Genomic DNA, 20,343 nt, shown 5'->3' with positions numbered 1-20,343 from the left:
CCCTCACAACCTTGAAATTCAGAATGGCATATATAGGCGGACGTGCTTCCTCCCTCTACCAACAACAACCACATCCTGTTACATTCCTCGGTCTAAACTCACCTGCATTCCACGAGTTTTTGACTTATAGTTTATACGTTTGAAGTAATTTGTGTCGTCCTAACCATTCGCGCACAGAGTTTGTCGTTTTCCCCGTGTCATTGCATTTTCTTTCAGTAAAGCAAGAAGCTATTATTATTTAAGATGTCTACTACTATCGCTACCTCCCACAACTTCCCTCCCGCACCTCCTCGCAACAAGCGTCTTTCTATCGGTATTATTGGTTCCGGTAACTGGGGTACTGCTATTGCCAAGATTTGCGGTGAGAATGCTCGTGCCCACGGTAACCACTTCAGAAGCAAGGTCCGCATGTGGGTCTTCGAGGAGGAGATTGAGTACAAGGGTGAGAAGCGCAAATTGACTGAAATTTTCAACGAGACGCACGAGAACGTCAAGTATCTTCCCGGTATTCCCTGCCCCAGCAACATCCTCGCCATTCCCGACGTCCGTGAGGTCACTCGCAAGTCCGATGTGCTCGTCTTCGTCGTTCCTCACCAATTCGTCGACCGTGTTTGTGAGCAAATGAAGGGCTTCGTCCGTCCCAACGCCGTCGCCATCTCCTGTATCAAGGGTGTGGCTGTGAACAAGCAAGGTGTCAAGTTGTACTCTGAGTACATCACCGAGCGTCTCGGCATCTACTGTGGTGTCTTGTCCGGTGCCAACGTCGCCAACGAGGTTGCTCGTGAGGACTTCTGTGAGACCACCATTGGTTACAACCCCGACTTGGGTACCTCCGTCTCCGCCGAGATGATGGTTGCTCTTTTCGACCGTCCCTACTTCTCTGTGGCTGCCGTCAAGGATGTCGCTGGTGTCGCCTTGGGTGGTGCCTTGAAGAACATTGTCTCCATGGCTGTTGGTTTCGCCGACGGTTTGGAGTGGGGTGGAAACACCAAGTCTGCTATTATGCGTCGTGGTTTGTTGGAGATGCAAAAGTTCGCTACTATGTTCTTTGACAGTGACCCTCGCACCATGGTCGAGCAATCTTGTGGTATTGCCGATTTGGTTACCTCTTGCTTGGGTGGTCGTAACAACCGTTGCGCCGAGGCTTTCGTCAAGACTGGCAAGTCCCTCCAACAACTCGAGAAGGAGCTCTTGGGTGGTCAAGTCCTCCAAGGTGCTGCCACTGCTGCTGACGTTCACGAGCTTCTCACCAGCCGTGACCTTGTCAAGGAGTTCCCTCTTTTCACCACTGTCTACCGCATTGCCTATGAGGGCATGAAGCCAGAGGGTATGATCCAGGTCCTCCAACCTCCTGTTGAGGAGTCTGAGAACGAGTTCACTACTGAGACCAACGATGATTAAGCAACATAACTTGACGGCGCGCGCTGTGCATGTGTCGGCGTTCTTGTCGTTTCGATGTTAATATAGACGGGATAGAGGATAAGCTATAAGGCTGCATATTTTTGTGCTTTTCTGCAGTTGAATTTTTCATGTTTATACTGCACACACTCAATTGATGAATTTTTTTTACTCGACTGTGCATACATCAAGCGGGGCGGCTATGCTGTGGTTAACGGGTTGGCTCGTTCTTCTTTCTTTTTCTCCCGTTTTGCTCGTGATGACAGGCCTCTCGTATACACGCACGCTTGGCTTACCGTTCTTTCCTTTTAACTTGTTTCGTATGTTCCTTTTTGCATGGATTGACTGCATGACCATGTGTACTCTGCCACCATTATGGCAGCACAAAGGTCGTCCCGTCGTTCTTATAGACGGGCATTGTGAGCACGGATGGTTTAACGAAAAATATAGACTTTAAAATAGCTTTCATGAGGGAGGGATGAAGGGAGTGAAATGAGTAACTGTGCGGAGATGATGTGCATTGTATTTTTCCGAGTGTCTTAGCTATGGGGGATATTGCGTTGTGTCGAGTGCAGTGTCAAATATTTTGCCCGAAGTTCATTCTTGCCCAAGGAGCTAAATAGGAGAAACTGATTGTTACCAAGGAGAAAGGTAGTAGTAAGTAGTACAGCTGTGGGTGGGTGGACATTTCTCCTCATTCAGGAAGGAAGGAAGGAAGAAAGATTTCAAGGCGCAAGCTGGCGAAAGTAATTAGGCTCTGTTTCTCCTAGTTTTACGCCTCGTCCCCTTGTTCCAACCATCTGAAACACACTTTTGATATCTAATGCCTTGCCTTTTACTTTCTATTAACCTTTTGTTATCTAAAGCTTACTTTGCGAATGAAATAACCAATTGACCCTTAGAGTCCTTCTTAGCAACTAATTGCTCCAAGACAGTCTTGGAGTCGATTTTCTTGCCATCCTTATCCTTCTTGTTCAGCTTTTTCAGAAGCTTGTACAGAGAAACATCCGATTCTGAACAAAGTTCAGCAAAACGAGAAGAAAGCTTACTATCCTTAGATGACTTTTCAGGCTTGTCGGTCTTGTTAGAGTCATCATCCTTTTTGGACTTCTTCGACTCTTTTTCAGAAGCCGGAGCACTGTTCTCCTTCTCAGACTCGGCTTTACGCTTTTGAGTATTGCTGTTGGTGGTGCCCGTTTCTTGTTGCTTTTGAGCAGCCAGCTTTTTGGCTTCTTTTTTCGTAGGACGGTAAAGAGACTTCTGGTAGCGTTGGGCTTCTGTCATGCACGAAGAATGAGCACGATATTCGGTTCCTTGGAATGTCGTGTTGCAGTCGATGCAGGTGAAATAAGCACCTCTGCATCTGGAAACGTGCTGATCCAACTTGGGTTTTTTAACAATGTCTGCACAGACTTCACAAGAGAAAGAGACCATGTTGTTAATGAGGGAAAAAAAAATAAAAAAATCGAAAAAAATCAAGAAAATAAAAATCAGAAACAAAAAGGAATGATTAATGAAAGAGAAACAGTATCCGATAAAACCCCTAAGAAAACCAAAAAACTTTTATAAAGAATGCTGCCAACCCGGACCTGCACAATGGTGGTGGATAGAATTGGTGGTGAGAGTATTTATGGGGGGACTGGGGGGACTAGGAGAGAGGTAGAGAGAAACAACGTAGTAGTAGTAGTAGTAGTAGTAGTAGTAGTAGTAACAGTAGTTGGAGGAACAATGGTCAAGGAGTGGTTGAGCAGCAATCAGCACATTTCCGTGAGACATTGTTTTAATTGGGACTTCCTTGGCTTCCTTTAATGTGAACAAGTTGTAAGTCGCTTCTTGCTGAAGCACTAACGAAGCGGTACCCAGTCAGCAATACCAAGTAGTAGCTGTGAATCATAACAGTCGGTAGCATCAGTAGCGTCAGTAGCACCCGTAGCGTCCGTAGCATTTTCAACACCTGCAATTACAACCGCCGCTCACATTCTCGCACCCCGTCCTGCATCCTGTATTGACAAAATTTTCATTGAAGCATCACATGAAGGCCATTGTACAGCAAATCTCCAAACACCGTTTGCCTGAGAGATTAGAGAATATAAATCCAGTCAAAAAATCTACATAGCAGAGTTGTCATTTCCCACAACATCTTCAGACATGGTCGCAGTGCCAGAGGATGCAGTCGTGTCCACGTTAGCGACATCTTTCGATGCTGTTATTCCTGCCGGGGGTACATCCAAGTCCATTGCACTTTCCCCACTTTCCGCGGCAGTGCTCGAAGCGGCATTCGTAGAGCTTTCAACAGATGCAGCCGGGGGCACTGCCTCCTGTTTAACTTCTGTGGATGATGGTGTCACTGATGCCTGCACTGGTTGTTGCATCAGAGTGTCATCCTTTTTTTGATCCTCCGAGGGCTTGGCCTCCGCCGCATCGGCAGGCTTAGCAGGCTTCTCTTCTTCTGCTGTCATAGCTGCTGATTCGGGGGTGCCGTTTGCTTTTGATTGTGATAGCTCTTCCTTAGGCGTAGACTCTGGTACAGCCTTACTTTGTCGTTGCTCAGCAATCACTTTTAGTACGTCAACCCACTTGTGTTCAATAATATCACGGCAAGTGGCTTTAATGCCCAGCTTTTCATCATATGGAATATTTGAGAGCGACAGAACTTTGCTAAGTGCCACCGCAATCTTCGTCTTCGTTAACAATTCAACATCAATGCCTTGAAACGTCGAAAGCTTATGCAGGTACTCCGAGACCTGTTTCATCTCATTTTCCGTAGGAGTGGGTCTGCCAGAGGCGAGAAGTATGCTCTGCAACTTGTGTCGTAGAAAGAATAGGGATTGTTCTCGAGAACGATGTGTTCTTTCTTCACTTTCCTTTTCCCGGGCAACAGAGGCTTCGGAGCTGTGGTCATCCTTCATCTCTGCGTCCTCCTTTGTTGTGTTCGTTGAGGGAGCTTTAGCGGCCGGCGTTTGCTGCTCCTCTTCCTGCTCATTATCGTCCTCATCCTCGATTACTCGTTCTTCCGAGGGTGTGCGACGTCCACGTTTTCTTGATCGAGAGGACGCAGCCGAGCTTGTGGACCGAGCTCGTCTTTTCCGTGAGGCGGCGGAAGAAGTCATTGTAGAACGACGGCTGCTGCGTCGAGGTTTCTCCTCCTCTTCTTCCTCTTCCTCCTCCTCTGCTTCATTGGCACTAGCTTCGCTTTCCTCTTCACTCTCCTCCTCTTCATCAGAAGACTCTTCGCTTTCTGTTTCAGGAGGAATAATAGAATCCAGTGATGGAGGCGTCAGTGCCATCTTGTAGGCTTTAATGAGACCGACTTGCTTTGGCCGGGGGTTTTCCAAAAACGACTCAATCTCTGCCTTTGAAAGAGTACGTAAAATATCCTTCGTTGCCCAGTAGTACTCAATCTTTGGGAAGAACTGCACGGGGATGTAATGGTCTCCCCTTTTGGGTTTGTTTCTAAGTGCTGTTTTTGTCATTTGGGCAGGAGTAATTACAATACTCGGCCACCAAGGAAAACCAGCGAGCTTAGTAAGAACGACTGTCCCTGGAGCGAACTTGTCATTCCGGTTTTTTGATTCAGTTTTAGGAGACTCCTTTTTGGTGACAGGCTCCGACTTCACATGTGCCGATTTCTCTGGTTTTGAGTCCTTTTCCTCAGCTTCAACGGAGGTTTTTTTTTCCTGCTCTTCCTCTGGCTTGGTCTCGGCCTCTGCAGGCTCTTCAACCTTTGGTTTTTCCTCATTCGTGGATTCTGTCTTTGGGGCCTCTTTTGAAGAAGGTGTTGCAGTTTCGTCGTTAACGGCTTCAGTTTTAACAGGTTCTTGCTGCTCAGCAGCGCCTTCTAGCACATTATTTTCCAGCTTTGTAGCAGATTCAACTGCGTCCATACTTTACGACGTGAGTTGTAAACGATAGGTTATGTTTCCCCCGTCGCGGCTGGATATGATCGACGATCTAGGTAGCATAAACAACATTGTTAAGCGAGAGTGACGTAGCACAGAAGCCGAAACTTTAAATCCATTTGAATTGTCGGCCGCGAAATAGCCGCATAAGACCAAAAGTGCATATCAGAAGCAAGTTGTAAGTTTTGGTTTTTGGTTTTTGTTTTGTCAACAGTGAGAGTAAGACAGACAGACAGACAGACTGGAAAGCTTTAATCATAATCAACGTGCGCAAACTCCAAGTACTAGTAATTTCACAATTTAACATCCTAAACGACCGAGTCCCCTTTCTCCTCCGATCGGTCGCATTTGTAGATATCTTCAATCATAAAATCGAGTTTATTAAAACCGTTTCATAAGAACAGTTCTTCTAAAGAACGAGGAAAACAAAAACGCAGAAGAACTATGGCAACAGGAGAAGAAGTACAACAAAAAGATGAAAGGAAAAAAAAGCTGTTGCCATATACATATAGGTTTATGTGTCGGAAATATGCGGATAGCTGAACAGGCGCTTTATACGAAATCAAGCAAAGCCCTGACTTCTATGAGGAAGAAACAGAACAGCAAGGAAAGATCGCGATCTTGTTTTAAACAAAGTCAACTCGAATGAATAATAGCATCGTCAGAATACAGATTATTAGTGCCAACGATGGAACATGAAAACCTTTGAGAGGAATGACTTCCCTCTAAAGAGCATGAGATCCAATCCAGTCACTCCATCTTTTAACTTCATTAGGCATTGTCTTCTCTTCAGAAAGGACGAGAGGAAGTTTCTCCTTCAGGCACTCAACGAAAAGCTCGGCACAGCGGACGTCGTTGAACAAGGTAACATTAAAGTCAACAGCATTTCTGCGCATTATGTAGTCTTGATCCTCGGTGCTCTTACCGCGACCAGAAGCTAAGTTAAAGACGGCTTGAATGTCATTCTTTTCGAACACTGCACGAAGGGCACGCTTCTCCTTGGGGAAATCGATAACGGTAACGGGGACAGGGGCAAGCTTCTTGTGGAGAGCCTTCTCAGCGACGTAGAGCTTATAACCCAACTCGTGCAATTTAGCGGCAACGTCAGCAAGTTCCTTACGGTCACCACCCAACAAAACACCGTGACCAGGGAGAGGAACCTTGAAGTTTTGAGTAGACTGGATGGCGGCCCAGTAAGCCTCCTTAACATCCTTGCCGAAACAGGCAACCTCACCAGTAGAACTCATCTCAACGCCAAGGAAAGGATCAGCGCCGGCCAAACGTGTCCACGAAAATTGAGGAACCTTAACACACACGTAGTCGTGCTTCTCCTTCATCAGATCGCGAGGAGCAGGGACATCCTTGCCAACAAGGGCACGGGTAGCAACATCAATAAAGTTGACGCCCAAAGCCTTTGAAACAAAGGGGAAAGAACGCGAGGCACGGAGGTTGCACTCAATAACCTTGAGATCGGGAACGTCGGGCTTCTCGGGGTTCACGGCTTCAATGATTTGCATGTTGTAGGGACCGGTAATTTGGAAGGCACTAGCGACCTTCTCGGCAATCTCCTTGCAACGGTCCTTCACAGAAGCAGAGAGCGAGTAGGGGGGAAGAGCAATTGTGGCATCACCTGAATGGACACCAGCATTTTCGACATGTTCCGAGACAGCATGGACCAAAAGTTGACCCTTGGAGGCAACAGCATCCACATCAATCTCACGAGCACCTTCGATGAACTTCGTGATAACAACGGGATGGTCAGGAGAAACAGCGGCGGCATTCTCCAACTTGTTCTTCAAAGAAGACTCGTCACGAATGACACTCATTGCAGCGCCGGAAAGAACATAGGAGGGACGGACAAGCACGGGGTAACCGACGGTATTGGCAAATGTACGGGCTTCCTCAACAGAAGTAAGCTCCTTCCAAGCGGGCTGATCAACGCCAATCTTGTCGAGCATTTGCGAGAACTTGTGTCTGTCCTCGGCATTGTCAATCATACGGGGGTCAGTGCCCAAAACCTTGGCACCAGTTTCTTGAAGCTTAAGAGCAATGTTCTGAGGCAGTTGTCCACCAACGCTCACAACAATGCCCGAAGCGGTTTCAAGCTCATAGATATCCATAACACGCTCATAAGACAGTTCATCGAAATACAAGCGCTCACATTCATCAAAGTCAGTGGAAACAGTCTCGGGGTTGTAGTTAATCATGATCGTCTTCATGCCAACGCGACGAAGGCCACGAGCGCAAGAAACACCGCACCAGTCGAATTCGACGCTCGAGCCGATACGGTACACACCGGAGCCAAGAACGATGGTACCATGTTCGTTGAAATCAATGTCATGAGTAGAGGCGTTGTAACTCGTGTACAAGTAGTTGGTGTGAGCAGGGAACTCGGCGGCCAACGTATCAATCTTCTTCACCCAAGGGTGAATGTCGAGACGCTTTCTGCGAGCACGGACTTCCAATTCAGTCGAGCCAACAAGCTCAGCAATTTGAGCATCAGAGTAACCATGCTTCTTAGCACGCAACAAAACATCTCTGTTCAAGCCATACAAAGAGCCAATTTCACGCAGTTCGTTATAAACAGCAGCCAGATTCGAAAGCTTGCCCAAGAACCACTTGTCAATCTTAGTAAGTTCATGAATTTTGTCAATGGAGTAGCCTTGGTTAAGCATAGCCTCGGCGACGGCAAAGAAACGACGGTCAGTGGGAACGGTAAGAGCCTTATCGAGGTCACGGAAGGGCATGGGCATGAAACCCTTGAAGGAAGGATCGACTTGGCGAAGAGCCTTTTGAAGAGACTCCTCGAAAGTACGGCCGACGGCCATAACTTCACCGACACTCTTCATGGACGAACCAATCTCACGATTCACGTATTGGAACTTGGCGAGATCCCAACGGGGAATCTTGGTAACGATGTAGTCGAGAGAAGGCTCAAAGTTTGCAGTAGTAGTTTTCGTAACGGCGTTGGGCAATTCGGGCAGAGTGTGACCAAGAGCAATCTTGGCAGCCGTGTAGGCAAGGGGATAACCGGTGGCCTTAGAAGCAAGAGCGGACGAACGAGAAAGACGAGCATTGACCTCAATGACGCGGTACTCGAGACTGTTGGGGTTCAGAGCGTATTGCACATTGCACTCACCAACGACACCCAAATGACGGATGATCTTGATGGCAGCGCTACGAAGCATATGGTACTCTTCGTCCGACAGAGTCTGCGAGGGAGCCACAACGATCGAGTCACCGGTGTGGATACCAAGAGGATCAAAGTTCTCCATGTTGCACACGGTGATACAGTTGTTGGCGGCATCACGGACAACCTCGTACTCGACCTCCTTCCAGCCCTTGAGCGACTTCTCGACAAGGATTTGAGGGTCAAAGACAGAGACTTCGTAGCAAGAGCTTGCAGCTCCGCCTTGTCGTTGGCGAAGCCAGAACCAAGACCACCAAGAGAGAAAGCAGAACGAACAATCACAGGATAACCAATTTTTTCAGCGGATGCAAGGGCATCGTCGACGGACGAGACGGCAACAGACTCGGCGATGGGAATATTAATCTCATTCAAAGCGCGAGAAAACAGATCACGGTCCTCAGAAGCCTTGAGAGTCGAGATGGGTGTGCCGAGAACCTTGACATTGTTACGGGCGAACACACCCATGTCGTCGAGGGCAATGCCAACGTTCAGGGCCGTCTGGCCACCGAATGTGAGAAGAACGCCATCGGGACGTTCGCGTTCAATCAGATGCGTCAGATACTCGGGAGTTACAGGGAGGAAGTAGATTTCATCGGCTAGGTCGTGAGAGGATTGAATGGTAGCGATATTCGGGTTCACGAGAATTGTGTGTACATTACTCTCGCGGAGAGCTTTAATGGCCTGAGCACCAGAGTAGTCAAACTCGCCTGCCTGGCCGATAGAAAGACCGCCGGAGCCCACAACAAGAACCTTCTTTACGTTTTCGCGCTGGACCGATTTAACGTGGCCAGATTGGATGTAAGCAGCGGCGTCGTGCCCATTGCAGACGCGAGCTGAGCTGTGGATAAGCCGTGTCCGGCCATTGAGGCGGTTTCCCCTGATCTGAGTAAGCTGGCGGCCTCTAATTGCGCGGCTCGCTGCAGCTGTAGTCGACATAAACATTCCTTTTAAAGCTACGGCTCCTTGGCCTCCATGTCCACGGAAAAGGCCCTTCCCGATGCCAGGAAGAGCTCTACAGACGTATTGCGTCAACAAAGCCATTGTACCGACGTTTTAAACAGTACGAAGGCGATTGACTGTTGTGCAGAAAGAGCAATGGATGAGCTGGTTATTTGGGTGTGGTTGGGAGAGGATAAGGTTGCAGCGGCGCCTTTTTGTGGTGTGGTTTAAGGTTATGCTTTATCTAATCTGTGACTTACATTTCTCACATCAGAGAACTGGACGCGACGCGACGCAGGAGGAGTCCACTGCGGAGACGCGATGAAGATGAGATGGTCTAACAAGTGTTAAGGCCATTCACAGTGAGAAATCCATCTCCCACTAGCCGCTGGCTAAAATTTGACGCCAGTTGATCATTCTGTGATGATTTCGATGTGTGCAGCATCTCGTAACATTACCAATGGTACAATCGCCGTATCAAGACGACCGGATTGGCAGTCGGTCAGAGACCAATAATCTCATCTCGGTTTCGCATCCCGCAGCCGATGATCGGCCGCATCTCGCCTACCAGGGAAAGAGAAAAGTTTGAAGAGAGTGATCAGCGGGCACACGAGCGAACAAGAGCGAGAGATAGGTCGTGCGGGCCAGAGATAGAGAGGTCTAGAGAGGGATAGAGAGGGACGGCGATAACGAGCGAGACCTAATGATGTTCAGCGTGGTGCAGTGTGGTTGCGTGGGGTGCGGTGGAATGCTGTACAACTCGCCACAGCACGTTCGGGTTCACTCGCTTGCTTTACGCATCGCTACGTCTCACTAACACCGTGCTCCCCGCTGCACTTCACTAACATGTTGATCATAATATTCATCCGAGTTTCGTCTAGTTACACAAACAAAGGGTGTGCTGTGGAACGTGTCGTAAAACACGAACGGGTATCTTTTCGTGCGGACGGATGGGCTGCTGCTGGACGCAGCCCATCCTCGCCGCACCGAACGGGAAGGAGGGAATGACAGGCCGGTGCACCGACCGCAACTAGCGGACAACTCATGGCCCGTCCATCATGCTAGACTCGGACGCGATGCGCGTCTCGGGTGAGTCAGAAGAATTCGTTACCTACAAGCGCTCAATGACAACGGCAGAGGCTCCACCGCCACCGTTGCAAATGGCAGCAACACCATACTTCTCGCCCTTTTGGCGGAGAACGTTGATGAGAGTCACCATGATACGGGAACCACTGCTGCCCAAGGGGTGACCAGTAGCAACACCACCACCGTAAACGTTGACGCGCTCGGGATCCAGACCAAGGATCTTCATGTTGGCAAGAGCAACAACACTGAAAGCCTCGTTGATCTCGTAGTAGCCGACTTGCTCTTGAGTAAGACCAGCGTGCTTCAAGGCCTTGGGGATGGCGAGAGAGGGAGCAGTGGTGAAACGTTCGGGGTCTTGGGCACCATCACCCCAGCCAACAATCTTGGCAATGGGAGTGAGGTTGAGCTCCTTAAGCTTGGCAGCCGAAACGAGAACAAGAGCACTTGCACCGTCGTTCAAGGTGGAAGCGTTGGCAGCGGTGACGGTGCCGTTAGCCTGGAAGGCGGAACGAACAGTGCGGAGCTTGGCCTCGTTCAAGTTGGCGGGCTCCTCGTCGTGGACAACGGTCTTCGTGGGCTTGTTGCGGCCGAGACTCACCTCAACGGGCACAATCTCAGACTCTTGAGCGTTGGCGGCTTGAGCAGCTTGGGCACGCTTGTAGGATTGGATGGCAAAGTTGTCTTGAGCCTCACGGTTGATGTCGTGCTCCTTGGCACACAATTCAGCACACACACCCATGTGAGTGTTGTCGTAAACATTGACCAAGCCATCACGCAGCAAACCGTCGACCATCTCGACGTTGCCAAACTTCGAGCCGAAACGAGCCTTGGGAGCGTAGTAGGGAGCATTCGACATGCTCTCGCAACCACCGGTAACAACAATGTCGGCCTTGCCAGTCATAATCGTCATGGCACCAAAAATGGTAGCCTTCATACCAGAAGCGCAGACCTTGTTCACAGTCGTGCAAACGGTAGATTTTTCCAAGCCAGCACCAAGAGCACATTGGCGGGCAGGGTTTTGGCCAAGGTTGGCAGAAACAACGTTGCCAAACACGACCTCCTCAACGAGAGAGGGCTTAATGTTGGCTTTCTCCAAAGCACCTAGTCAATTAGTATGCAGAAGGGCGGTAGGGGGAATGAAAAAGAAGGGTGACGCGAGAGAGCAGACAGAGGTGTTGCCGAGCGAGTATGAATAGAAGTGAGAAAGGATTTTTTCGACGCGTAAGGTCGAAGACGTCACATGGTCCGTTGCTACGTTTCTCTACAAAACGCTTCTGCACGCTTGTAACCCCAATTTGCTGCATCGTACTGTGTCCAGCGACCGTCCGTCTCTCCACCCTTCCCAGTCATTCCTAAGGATGCATACCCTTGATTGCAATTGAACCAAGTTGGGGAGCAGTGAGGGAAGCAAGGCTGCCGCCAAAGCTGCCGACAGGTGTACGAGCAGCAGAGACGATGTAAACTTCTCTGTACGAATGTTAGATATGTCGAGTAGACGTACAACTCACGGTTTGGTCATTCTTGTGATTTTGACGGAATGTAAGAGTGTTGGCTCTGGTTAAGTTGTGTGTTGGGATCGGGCTGGTGTTATACACGCGTGGGCAAAACCTTATTTTGGCGACTCAAAAACGGCGCCATTGACGCGTAGCGTCGCATCTCGCGTAATGCACCTGTTTCAACCACTACATACGTTTCGCAACGCAACCACCGCAAACTCTGCTTCTCGTACTTCACGTCTTGTTTCTTGGCATTCCTCTCAATTTTGGTTCCACTTTGGCTTATACTCGTTAGGACAAGATGGATGAAGAGCTTTATGATGAGTACGAACAGAATTCGTGCTGGACACGTGGATTACGTTGCTTTTAAAACCCGTCTCCACGTAACGAATGAATTGAGACTCAGTAATGGAAAACTAACGAGGCATTAGGTTTGGTAACTACATCGGTCCTGAAGAGGATGAGGATTTGGAGTCCTATAATGCTGTTGCAGCGGAATCCGTTGCAGCCGCACCTGGTTTTGAAGAATTCATTGAAACTGAGGAACAGCAGGAACAAGAAAGTGCTGCTATCGATGAAGAGTACCGGTCGGCGGAGGGTACCATGGCTCTTGATGTTGTTCCTCCAGTAGCAGCAGAAAATGCTGTTGTGTTGCATGAAGATAAATCATACTACCCTTCAGCTGCCAATGTGTACGGCGAAGATGTGGATGTTATGGTGCAGGAAGAGGACACACAACCGCTGACGGAACCTATTGTTGCGCCTATTCGTGAAAAACGGTTCGCAATTGAGACAACAAATGTTCCTGAATGTATTTATAAAAAAGAGTATGCAAAGGAAGCACGCAGGATGTTGGTTTGCAATCCCGTGCTGTATGGTACTTTGGATCAGAGTTACTAACGTTTCATTTTGTAGATTTCTGCGAGATGTTTTGTGTTCGACAGACGATGTGAGAACATTTGCTGTCGTAGGACACTTGCACCATGGAAAAACTAGTCTGATCGATCTGCTTGTGCGTTACACACATATCGATATTCGCGAACCAAAAACCAAATCACTGAGGTACACCGATACCCATTATTTGGAGCGTGAGCGGGTAATGTCCATCAAGAGTACGCCCATGACATTGCTTGCCACATCGTCTCAACAAAAGTCTTATGCCTTTCAGTGCATAGATACCCCTGGACACGTTGATTTCGTAGATGAAGTCGCTACCACTATGGCTGTCAGTGATGGTGTTGTCCTCGTCGTTGATGTTATTGAAGGGGTATGTGAAGCAGTAACTGTTCTTGTCCTTGTGTGAAGTACTGACTCATTGCATTGTAGGTGATGATAAATACGCGCCGTATAATAAAGCATGCTGTACTGCAAAACATGCCCATTGTGGTTGTACTGAACAAAATCGACCGTCTAATCCTTGAACTGCGACTTCCTCCGGCTGACGCTTACTTTAAAATTAAGCACACTATAGATGAGGTCAATCATGTCATTCACAGTGTCAATCCTGATCCTACGCGACGCGTGTCTCCAGAACTCGGTAACGTCTGTTTTGCATCCTCTGAGTTGGGTTACTGCTTTACTCTGTTTTCCTTTGCCAAGATGTATGTTGATGAGTATGGAAAGATCGATATTGAGCAGTTTGGCAAGCGACTGTGGGGCGATATTTTCTTCGACAAACAGCTTCACAAGTTTGTTCGTAAAACAAATGAGCAGCAATGTGTTCGCAGCTTCGTTCATTTCATTTTGGAGCCTCTGTACAAGTTGCACTCGCATACCCTCAGCGATGAACCTGCACGCTTGAAATCACTTCTGGCAAAATTTCGAATCTACTTAAAAAAGTCTGATTATGAACTCGATCCACAGCCACTTTTGCGCCTGGTATGTTCAGCATTCTTTGGGTTTCCCACCGGTTTTGTGGACGCCGTAGTGAAGCACATTCCGTGTCCTCGTGAAGCCGCTGCTCAATACATTCCCCGGCGCTACACAGGACCCCTTGATGGCGATCCCATCGGCCGTTCGCTTGTTGAGATGAATCGTTCGACTGATGCACCCTTGGTGATGCACGTTACGAAGCTTTACACATCCGTGGACGCCAATAGCTTCTATGCACTGGCCCGCATTTATTCGGGCCAGGTTGTCAAAGGACAGAAGGTTTGTGTTCTTGGTGAGAACTACTCGGTGGATGATGAAGAGGACATGGTGCATGCCACTGTTACTGAAATATCTATTCCTTGTGCACGTTATCGTTTGCCCATTGAAGGCGCTACTGCTGGCATGCTGGTCTTTTTGAGCGGTGTCGATAATTCCATCAGCAAGTCGGCAACTGTTGTTTCTGAGGGCATTCAGTCCGCGTTGTACGTGTTTTCGCCTGTGGTGCATTTTACCGATAGTGTTTTTAAGGTCGCTATCGAGCCACACAATCCTTCTGAATTGCCCAAAATGCTTGATGGTCTTCGAAAGGTAAACAAGGTGTATCCCTTGGCTATCACAAAAGTGGAGGAATCGGGAGAACATACTGTTTATGGCACCGGTGAAATGTACATGGACTGCTTACTGTACGACTTGCGTTTTCTTTTTTCCGAAATCGAGATCAAAGTCTCCGATCCTGTAGCTCGGTTCTGCGAAACTGCTGTGGAAACCTCTTCCTTAAAATGCTTCGCTGAAACTCCAAACAAAAAGAACCGTATTTCGATGGTAGTTGAGCCCTTGGATAAGGGTATTGCTGATGAAATTGAGCAGGGTCATGTGAATTTGAAATGGCCTACGAAAGAAGTTGGCAAGTTTTTCCAAGAAAATTACAGCTGGGATTTCTTGGCTTCACGTTCCATTTGGGCTTTCGGTCCCGGAGACTGTGGCCCGAATATTCTGAGAAACGATACTCTGTTGCCTGACGAAGAAAAGCCGCTGCTGAACTCGGTGAAGGATTATATAACACAAGGATTCCGGTGGGGTACGCAAGAGGGACCTCTTTGCGACGAGGCCATTAGAAACGTGAACTTCCGTATCCTTGACGTTACACTAGCTTCTGAGGCTTTGTATCGTGGAGGCGGCCAAATTATCCCAACAGCCAGACGTGTGTGTTACTCGTCTTTCTTAATGGGTTCCCCTCGATTAATGGAACCTGTTTACCACGTTGAGATTTATGCACCTGCGGATAGTTTGCCTGTAATATACAACGTTGTTTCACGTCGACGTGGTCATGTCGTGAAGGATGAGCCAAAGCCCGGCTCTACATTGTATTTATTGGAAGCCTTGCTGCCGGTTATTGATTCCTGTGGTTTCGAATCGGACCTTCGAGTACAGACTCAAGGTCAGGCAATGTGCCAGCAAGTATTTGATCATTGGCAGGTCGTGCCTGGTGATCCACTTGACAAAAGCATTAAAATGAAGCCCTTAGAAGCGGCACACGGTCCTGCGTTGGCTCGTGATTTCTTGGTGAAAACTAGACGCCGTAAGGGTCTTGTCGAAGACGTCTCGGTTACCAAGTATTTTGATCAGGAAATGATTGATTCGTTGAAGGACGCGGGCATTGTGTCGTCCTTCCTATAAAACCCACTCGCTCCCTAGAAATCACCCTCTCCATGGTATCACACACGGTAGTTCCTGTCTATCGAGGATGCGTTGTACTTTATTAAAAGAAAATTAACTACTGATTATATTTCGTTTCTCATGTTTCGTTCCTTAACTGTCTACGTCTATGACTTCTTTCCTTCAAACACTGCTGCTGCCGTTTCAGCAACCCGTATAAGCCTGTGATGGATAGTAACCCCATTTCCTTCCCCTTCATACACTCGATTACAATACCGTTTTTTCCCCATTTCCCGGTATCAAAGCCAAAAAGCCTATCTTGCACACTTGGTTATTCACCCTTACTCTACGCACATCCTTCCCCTTCTCGACTAGCCTAGTGCTAGGCACCAACAATAGCATGTGCTCCTCGGTCGTACAATAAAGAGCTCTATTAGTGTAGTGCGAGCTAATGCTCAGTATAACGAGATTCGACAATCTCCACTGGGCGCTACCACGATTCTCGTTGCGCTTCTTAAACTAAGCGAAAGCTTTTCCACCAACAGTGGCTCGTTTAAGCTGAAAAACGGAATCGTTAAAAAAAGCCGAGAGGAATGGTTATGTCATTCTACTGTAGTTCTGAATTAATTATTCTACAAATACAAATTTTGTTGGATTGTGAGCCGCCTACTATTTCTATGTGGGAACAGCATTCTAGGGGGAGTTCCTTTCGGCATATTAACATTGCTTTATTTCCTGAGGCTTGAGCTTATTTCTTGGTATAGTGGGATTTTCTTACGTCATGCTTTCTTTTAGTATCGTCATTGTTCGGATCTTAGAGAAAAGAGCCAATCAGCACCTGAAAGTGGGACCCGAAGAAACTTAAAGCGTGCGTGTTGGTTCGGATATGCGATGTGACTTGAGGTCACATAGCATAAACGATCGCAGTTCTCCTCATATATAGCCTCGGACGCCCGAAGACTCTTGCCAACTTCCTGCTGTCTCCAACAAGCATATTTTGTTATAGTTAGTCGTATCGGCTTGCGGATCACTTTCTTTTACTGCTAGCTGCAGCACATTCGCCTAATCCGTGAAGCGTATTGTGGACAGGAGTTCGTATTCTACAGCTTTATTAGAATGAAGCATTCATGGCTGTTTCTTCCTTACCTGTTGCAGGTTTCACTCTCGCTGGTTGTTGAGAATGGCTCGGATAATGGTGAGAATGCAGTTGAACGCGTCATTGAAATCCCAAACCTTAGTCGGACCCGTAAGGAACGGTTCTTAATGTTCTGGGAGAAAGACTTGATTGTGAGCAACAATGTCACCAGCATCCCCACAACTTCGACGATGGATGCCTCGTCCGCCGTTGCTAGTTCTTCGGCACCGGCATCAACGATTTCAGTCGTTTCAAGCAGTGCTATTAGCAGCAGTGCACCATCGACGGTGTCGTCGACATCATTGCAGGCTTCCTCGTCTGCCACCTATCCTTCTTTTACATTCAGCACTTCAACCTTGCCGTCTTCCTCTTCAGCAGCTCTGGAGTCTTCCACTGTAAGCAGCGAATTGCCGTCTTCATCACCAGTGTCGACCATTTTCAGTCCTAGTTGGGTTCCAACTAGTTCGTCCGTGTTTGTGTTGAGCACGCCCAGCATGTCGGCCAGCAGCAGCTCGACTCTGGATGAGTCAAGCAGCTCTCCGTCACTGAGTTTCGAGTTGAGTTCAAGCTCGGTTCAGACACCAGATCCATCGAGTGCTTGGAGTTCTAGCACTATTGATAGTACTACTAGTACTGTTACTACTAGTAGTAGCAGCATTGGTAGCAGCATTAGTAGCAGTCTTAGTAGTAGTAGCGACATGGCAAGTTCGTCGAGCTTTGTCTATGTTCCTTCTTCTACTTTCTCTACTTCTTCTGCATCTGCTTCTCCCTTCACTTCTTCTTCTTCTTCTTCTGAGCTCGCTGTCTCTTCGTCGTCGGACACTTCGTTTCTCTCTTCTTCTTCTACTTATTCTTTTATTATTCCGTCCTCTATTTCTTCCCCGTCCTCGACAGTAACGGTGATTCTGCCATCTTCATCGTCCTCCACAAGTCCCTCTTCGTCTCCTTCAAGCACATGGTCGAGTTCAAGTTCCTCCTTCGTGTGGTCTTCCCTTTCTTCGTCTGCTTCTGAGCAGTCTTCTTCGTTGTTTACGAGTTCGCCTGTGTCTTCCTCGTCGCAGTCGTTCTCCACGTTAACAGTGCAGTCGCCGTCGTCCATTGTTTCTCCTAGTACGAGCTCAACTTTCTTCCTTGACGACGAGTTCATCTCTTACTAAGAGTAGCACAAGCAGCCCGGGCTATGGTTACATCAAGAGCGCCTGAAACTCTGGCTAATTCGACTAGTAGCAAGCTGAGTTCGACAACTAGCTCTTCCGAGAGCAGTTCCTCCAGTTTGTCGCTGACGAGACTGACGACTTCAACCCTGAACAGCACTACCTTTTCAACTGTCTCTACCACTCCGACAATGAGTAATTCTACCACCTCCTCGTTCCCATCAACGTCTTCGACGTTGTCATCGTCGTCGTCCTCGTCGTCCTCTTCATTGACATCATCTTCGACTACCGATCCAAGTCTTACAACCGTTACTATGTCTTATGAAACTGTTATTACTTCTCATAAACAACGTTCGACAGTTGTGCTTGTTACAGTGCAAACATTAACAGTCGGTGTTAGTACTTCTAATCATCATCGCACTACCATCACGTCTGTTCTCTACGTTTACGCTTCCCCGAACTCGGAATCACAGACTTCTGTAGTATCAGCAGGCATGTCTTCGGTTGGTGAGCCAAGCATGAAGGTGATCGCACTTATCACTACCTTCTCTCTGGCTATTGCTGCTTTAGTGGTGGTTTGATAGTGTGCTATCCGTGAAATGCTTGCTCATTCGAGAGAAGGTGTCTCTTATAACCAGAGTTTGATGTGGCTGGTCGTAATGTCGGTTTTCCCAACCTTTCAAAACAATCCCTTCGGCCCATACGTTATTATTATACCCCACGATTTTCAGGAGTTTTCCCTGCTTTACTCATGCCTACTAATTAAGTTTTGTTCCAGGATACCACACTTATTTTATTTGTCATTTGTTTATACAGCTATCATTTAATAAGGGCACAAGCAGTGAAAATTATAAGAGATTTAATTAGGAAACAGAAAAAAAAAATGACTTTTAAACATTGGGCATTACACTTCCTTTGATGTCAAGAGCACTACTATATGTTCATAAAATTCATTATCTTATGTGAAACATTAAAACCTGATAAGCGTCATTGTTATGCAAGGAAAAATGAAGTGGAAGGAAGCACTCCGAACTGAAACGGAAATACTCAAGAATGAATGCTTAAAAGGGCTAAGGAGTTATTAGGTGACAACAGACGTCTAAAGGTATTGATGAATCTTAAACCTGGCCTATTATTCGGCGGCGACTGGAGTTTTCTGGACTTCTATTGATTGTTGTGCGGGTTCAGACTCAGCAGACATGGGCGTCTTATCAGGGGCGTTTAGCTGGGGCTCTTGTAACAAATCGATTGCCTCCGTTGTTGGTTGCTTTGGTTCCTTCTGTTCTGTTTGTTTAAGTGCAGGCGGCTGTTCCATGTGTGCTGGAATGGATTGAGCTATGAGTTGTTCCAGCTCCGCTTCGACGTCCTCTTCGTCAGCACGACTTATCTGGCCCTGGATCATTCCATTAACTTCTTCCACGTAGTCCATGGCGCTTTCATTGTCAAGGAGGATTCTCTCAACACGCTCCACCGGAAGTTCTCGGTGAAGTTGTTGTAATACGTTTGTGCCTTGTTCAATGCCGAACACAACATCTTTTTCGATCAGCGAGAATTCGATATTGGATATAAGCTGCTCAAGATTAAGCAATTGATCGCTTGTCTTTTCAATCAAGCTTGAATACAATTTCTTAGCACGCAGCGCGTGTAAAGCTCCCTGTTTATTTCCTTGCTGTAAACAGGTCTTGGCAAACGAAGTCTCTAATTGCTCTATTCGCATAAGACGCTTGGAGTACCGGGATAAACGGTCTCTTTGTTCTTTAATGAGCAAGATGCTCTGATCACGGCGGCTAACTTTGCTATTACCAATGCCCATCTGTGATCGTAGCTATAAGCACCCTGCGTTTGCAAGGTGTTGCCAACACTAGTGACTACCTACCACTACTAGCCGACGAACTTCGTACCACCGTAAATTCGTGATTATCGATGGTGGTGGTGGTGGGTTGGATTCTAAAAGAAGGAATGTGCACTTAATGAAAAAAAAAAGAAAAAAATTAAATAATAAATATGAAATAATAAATAATAAATAAAACTTAATGTTAATAGTTTATGAATGAAAAAGAAAATGGTAATGTCGTTTTTAAATAAGTGCAAATATGTTGAGTTGATGAGAGAGGTTGTTCTCCATATTTCACTCCTGTAATTGTGATTAAGATGCCTTAGTGAAGAAATTAATTTTGGGGACTACCCTTGGGATGCAGTTCGGGATGTACAATAAATGAGGAACAAATGAACGTGCGTTCCATCATGATTCGTAGTCTCAGTTGACTATAAACGGAAAAATTAGTATGTTATCACAATGCGGTAACAGTTTTTCATCCTGTAACACCTCAGTATAGGATCTGTGGAATAATTGCTGATTGTAGGAACTGTGAATTGATGTTAGATTATGTTTATATCTGTAACTAGAGCTGTTTATTGTTAAGTTGATATTTAATTTCGATGATGAATTATAATCTAATCAACCGATACAAAACGTAAACCCAGTACTACAACACACATTGGCTGTATATCAAAAAGT

The 20,343-nt window shown here is 47.1% G+C and overlaps 8 protein-coding genes across 8 annotated transcripts; 3 read left to right on the top strand and 5 right to left on the bottom strand.

Annotated features, from left to right (window-relative positions):
* The first annotated feature begins 56 nt into the window (after window positions 1-56).
* On the top strand, window positions 57-1,968 carry SJAG_00409 (glycerol-3-phosphate dehydrogenase Gpd1). Its single transcript, XM_002171654.2, has one exon. The coding sequence runs from the start codon at window positions 244-246 to the stop codon at window positions 1,399-1,401; it is 1,158 nt and encodes a 385-aa protein (XP_002171690.1). The 5' UTR covers window positions 57-243; the 3' UTR covers window positions 1,402-1,968.
* SJAG_00410 (hypothetical protein) lies at window positions 976-3,076 on the bottom strand. The gene has a single exon (XM_002171655.2). The coding sequence runs from the start codon at window positions 2,830-2,832 to the stop codon at window positions 2,266-2,268; it is 567 nt and encodes a 188-aa protein (XP_002171691.1). The 5' UTR covers window positions 2,833-3,076; the 3' UTR covers window positions 976-2,265.
* A 362-nt stretch (window positions 3,077-3,438) lies between these two features.
* Window positions 3,439-5,347, bottom strand: SJAG_00411 (PWWP domain-containing protein). Its single transcript, XM_002171656.2, has one exon. It carries the CDS (start codon window positions 5,280-5,282, stop codon window positions 3,507-3,509), a length of 1,776 nt encoding a protein of 591 aa, XP_002171692.1. The 5' UTR covers window positions 5,283-5,347; the 3' UTR covers window positions 3,439-3,506.
* A 675-nt stretch (window positions 5,348-6,022) lies between these two features.
* SJAG_00412 (arginine specific carbamoyl-phosphate synthase Arg4) lies at window positions 6,023-9,528 on the bottom strand (the record flags this gene model as incomplete). The annotated part of the gene is made up of 2 exons (XM_002171657.2): window positions 6,023-8,493; window positions 8,622-9,528. 2 exons carry the CDS (start codon window positions 9,526-9,528, stop codon window positions 6,023-6,025), a joined length of 3,378 nt encoding a protein of 1,125 aa, XP_002171693.2.
* Window positions 9,529-10,263: 735 nt separating this feature from the next.
* SJAG_00413 (acetyl-CoA C-acetyltransferase Erg10) lies at window positions 10,264-12,120 on the bottom strand. The gene is made up of 3 exons (XM_002171658.2): window positions 12,021-12,120; window positions 11,879-11,979; window positions 10,264-11,613 (listed from the first exon to the last, which is right to left on the bottom strand). Exons 1-3 carry the CDS (start codon window positions 12,029-12,031, stop codon window positions 10,538-10,540), a joined length of 1,188 nt encoding a protein of 395 aa, XP_002171694.1. The 5' UTR covers window positions 12,032-12,120; the 3' UTR covers window positions 10,264-10,537.
* A 71-nt stretch (window positions 12,121-12,191) lies between these two features.
* SJAG_00414 (GTPase Cwf10) lies at window positions 12,192-16,203 on the top strand. Its single transcript, XM_002171659.2, has 4 exons — window positions 12,192-12,332; window positions 12,440-12,835; window positions 12,924-13,275; window positions 13,335-16,203. The coding sequence occupies exons 1-4, from the start codon at window positions 12,310-12,312 to the stop codon at window positions 15,555-15,557; spliced, it is 2,994 nt and encodes a 997-aa protein (XP_002171695.1). The 5' UTR covers window positions 12,192-12,309; the 3' UTR covers window positions 15,558-16,203.
* Window positions 16,204-16,652: 449 nt separating this feature from the next.
* SJAG_00415 (hypothetical protein) lies at window positions 16,653-18,406 on the top strand (the record flags this gene model as incomplete). Its single annotated transcript, XM_002171660.1, has 2 exons — window positions 16,653-17,781; window positions 17,835-18,406. The coding sequence occupies 2 exons, from the start codon at window positions 16,653-16,655 to the stop codon at window positions 18,404-18,406; spliced, it is 1,701 nt and encodes a 566-aa protein (XP_002171696.1).
* Window positions 18,407-18,643: 237 nt separating this feature from the next.
* Window positions 18,644-19,806, bottom strand: SJAG_00416 (vacuolar sorting protein Vps20). The gene has a single exon (XM_002171661.2). The coding sequence runs from the start codon at window positions 19,636-19,638 to the stop codon at window positions 18,958-18,960; it is 681 nt and encodes a 226-aa protein (XP_002171697.1). The 5' UTR covers window positions 19,639-19,806; the 3' UTR covers window positions 18,644-18,957.
* Window positions 19,807-20,343: the final 537 nt, after the last annotated feature.

Source organism: Schizosaccharomyces japonicus (genome assembly GCF_000149845.2).
Source record: "Schizosaccharomyces japonicus yFS275 unplaced genomic scaffold supercont5.1, whole genome shotgun sequence".
NCBI classification, from domain to species: domain Eukaryota; kingdom Fungi; phylum Ascomycota; class Schizosaccharomycetes; order Schizosaccharomycetales; family Schizosaccharomycetaceae; genus Schizosaccharomyces; species Schizosaccharomyces japonicus.
This window is presented reverse-complemented; position numbering and strand designations above follow the sequence as displayed.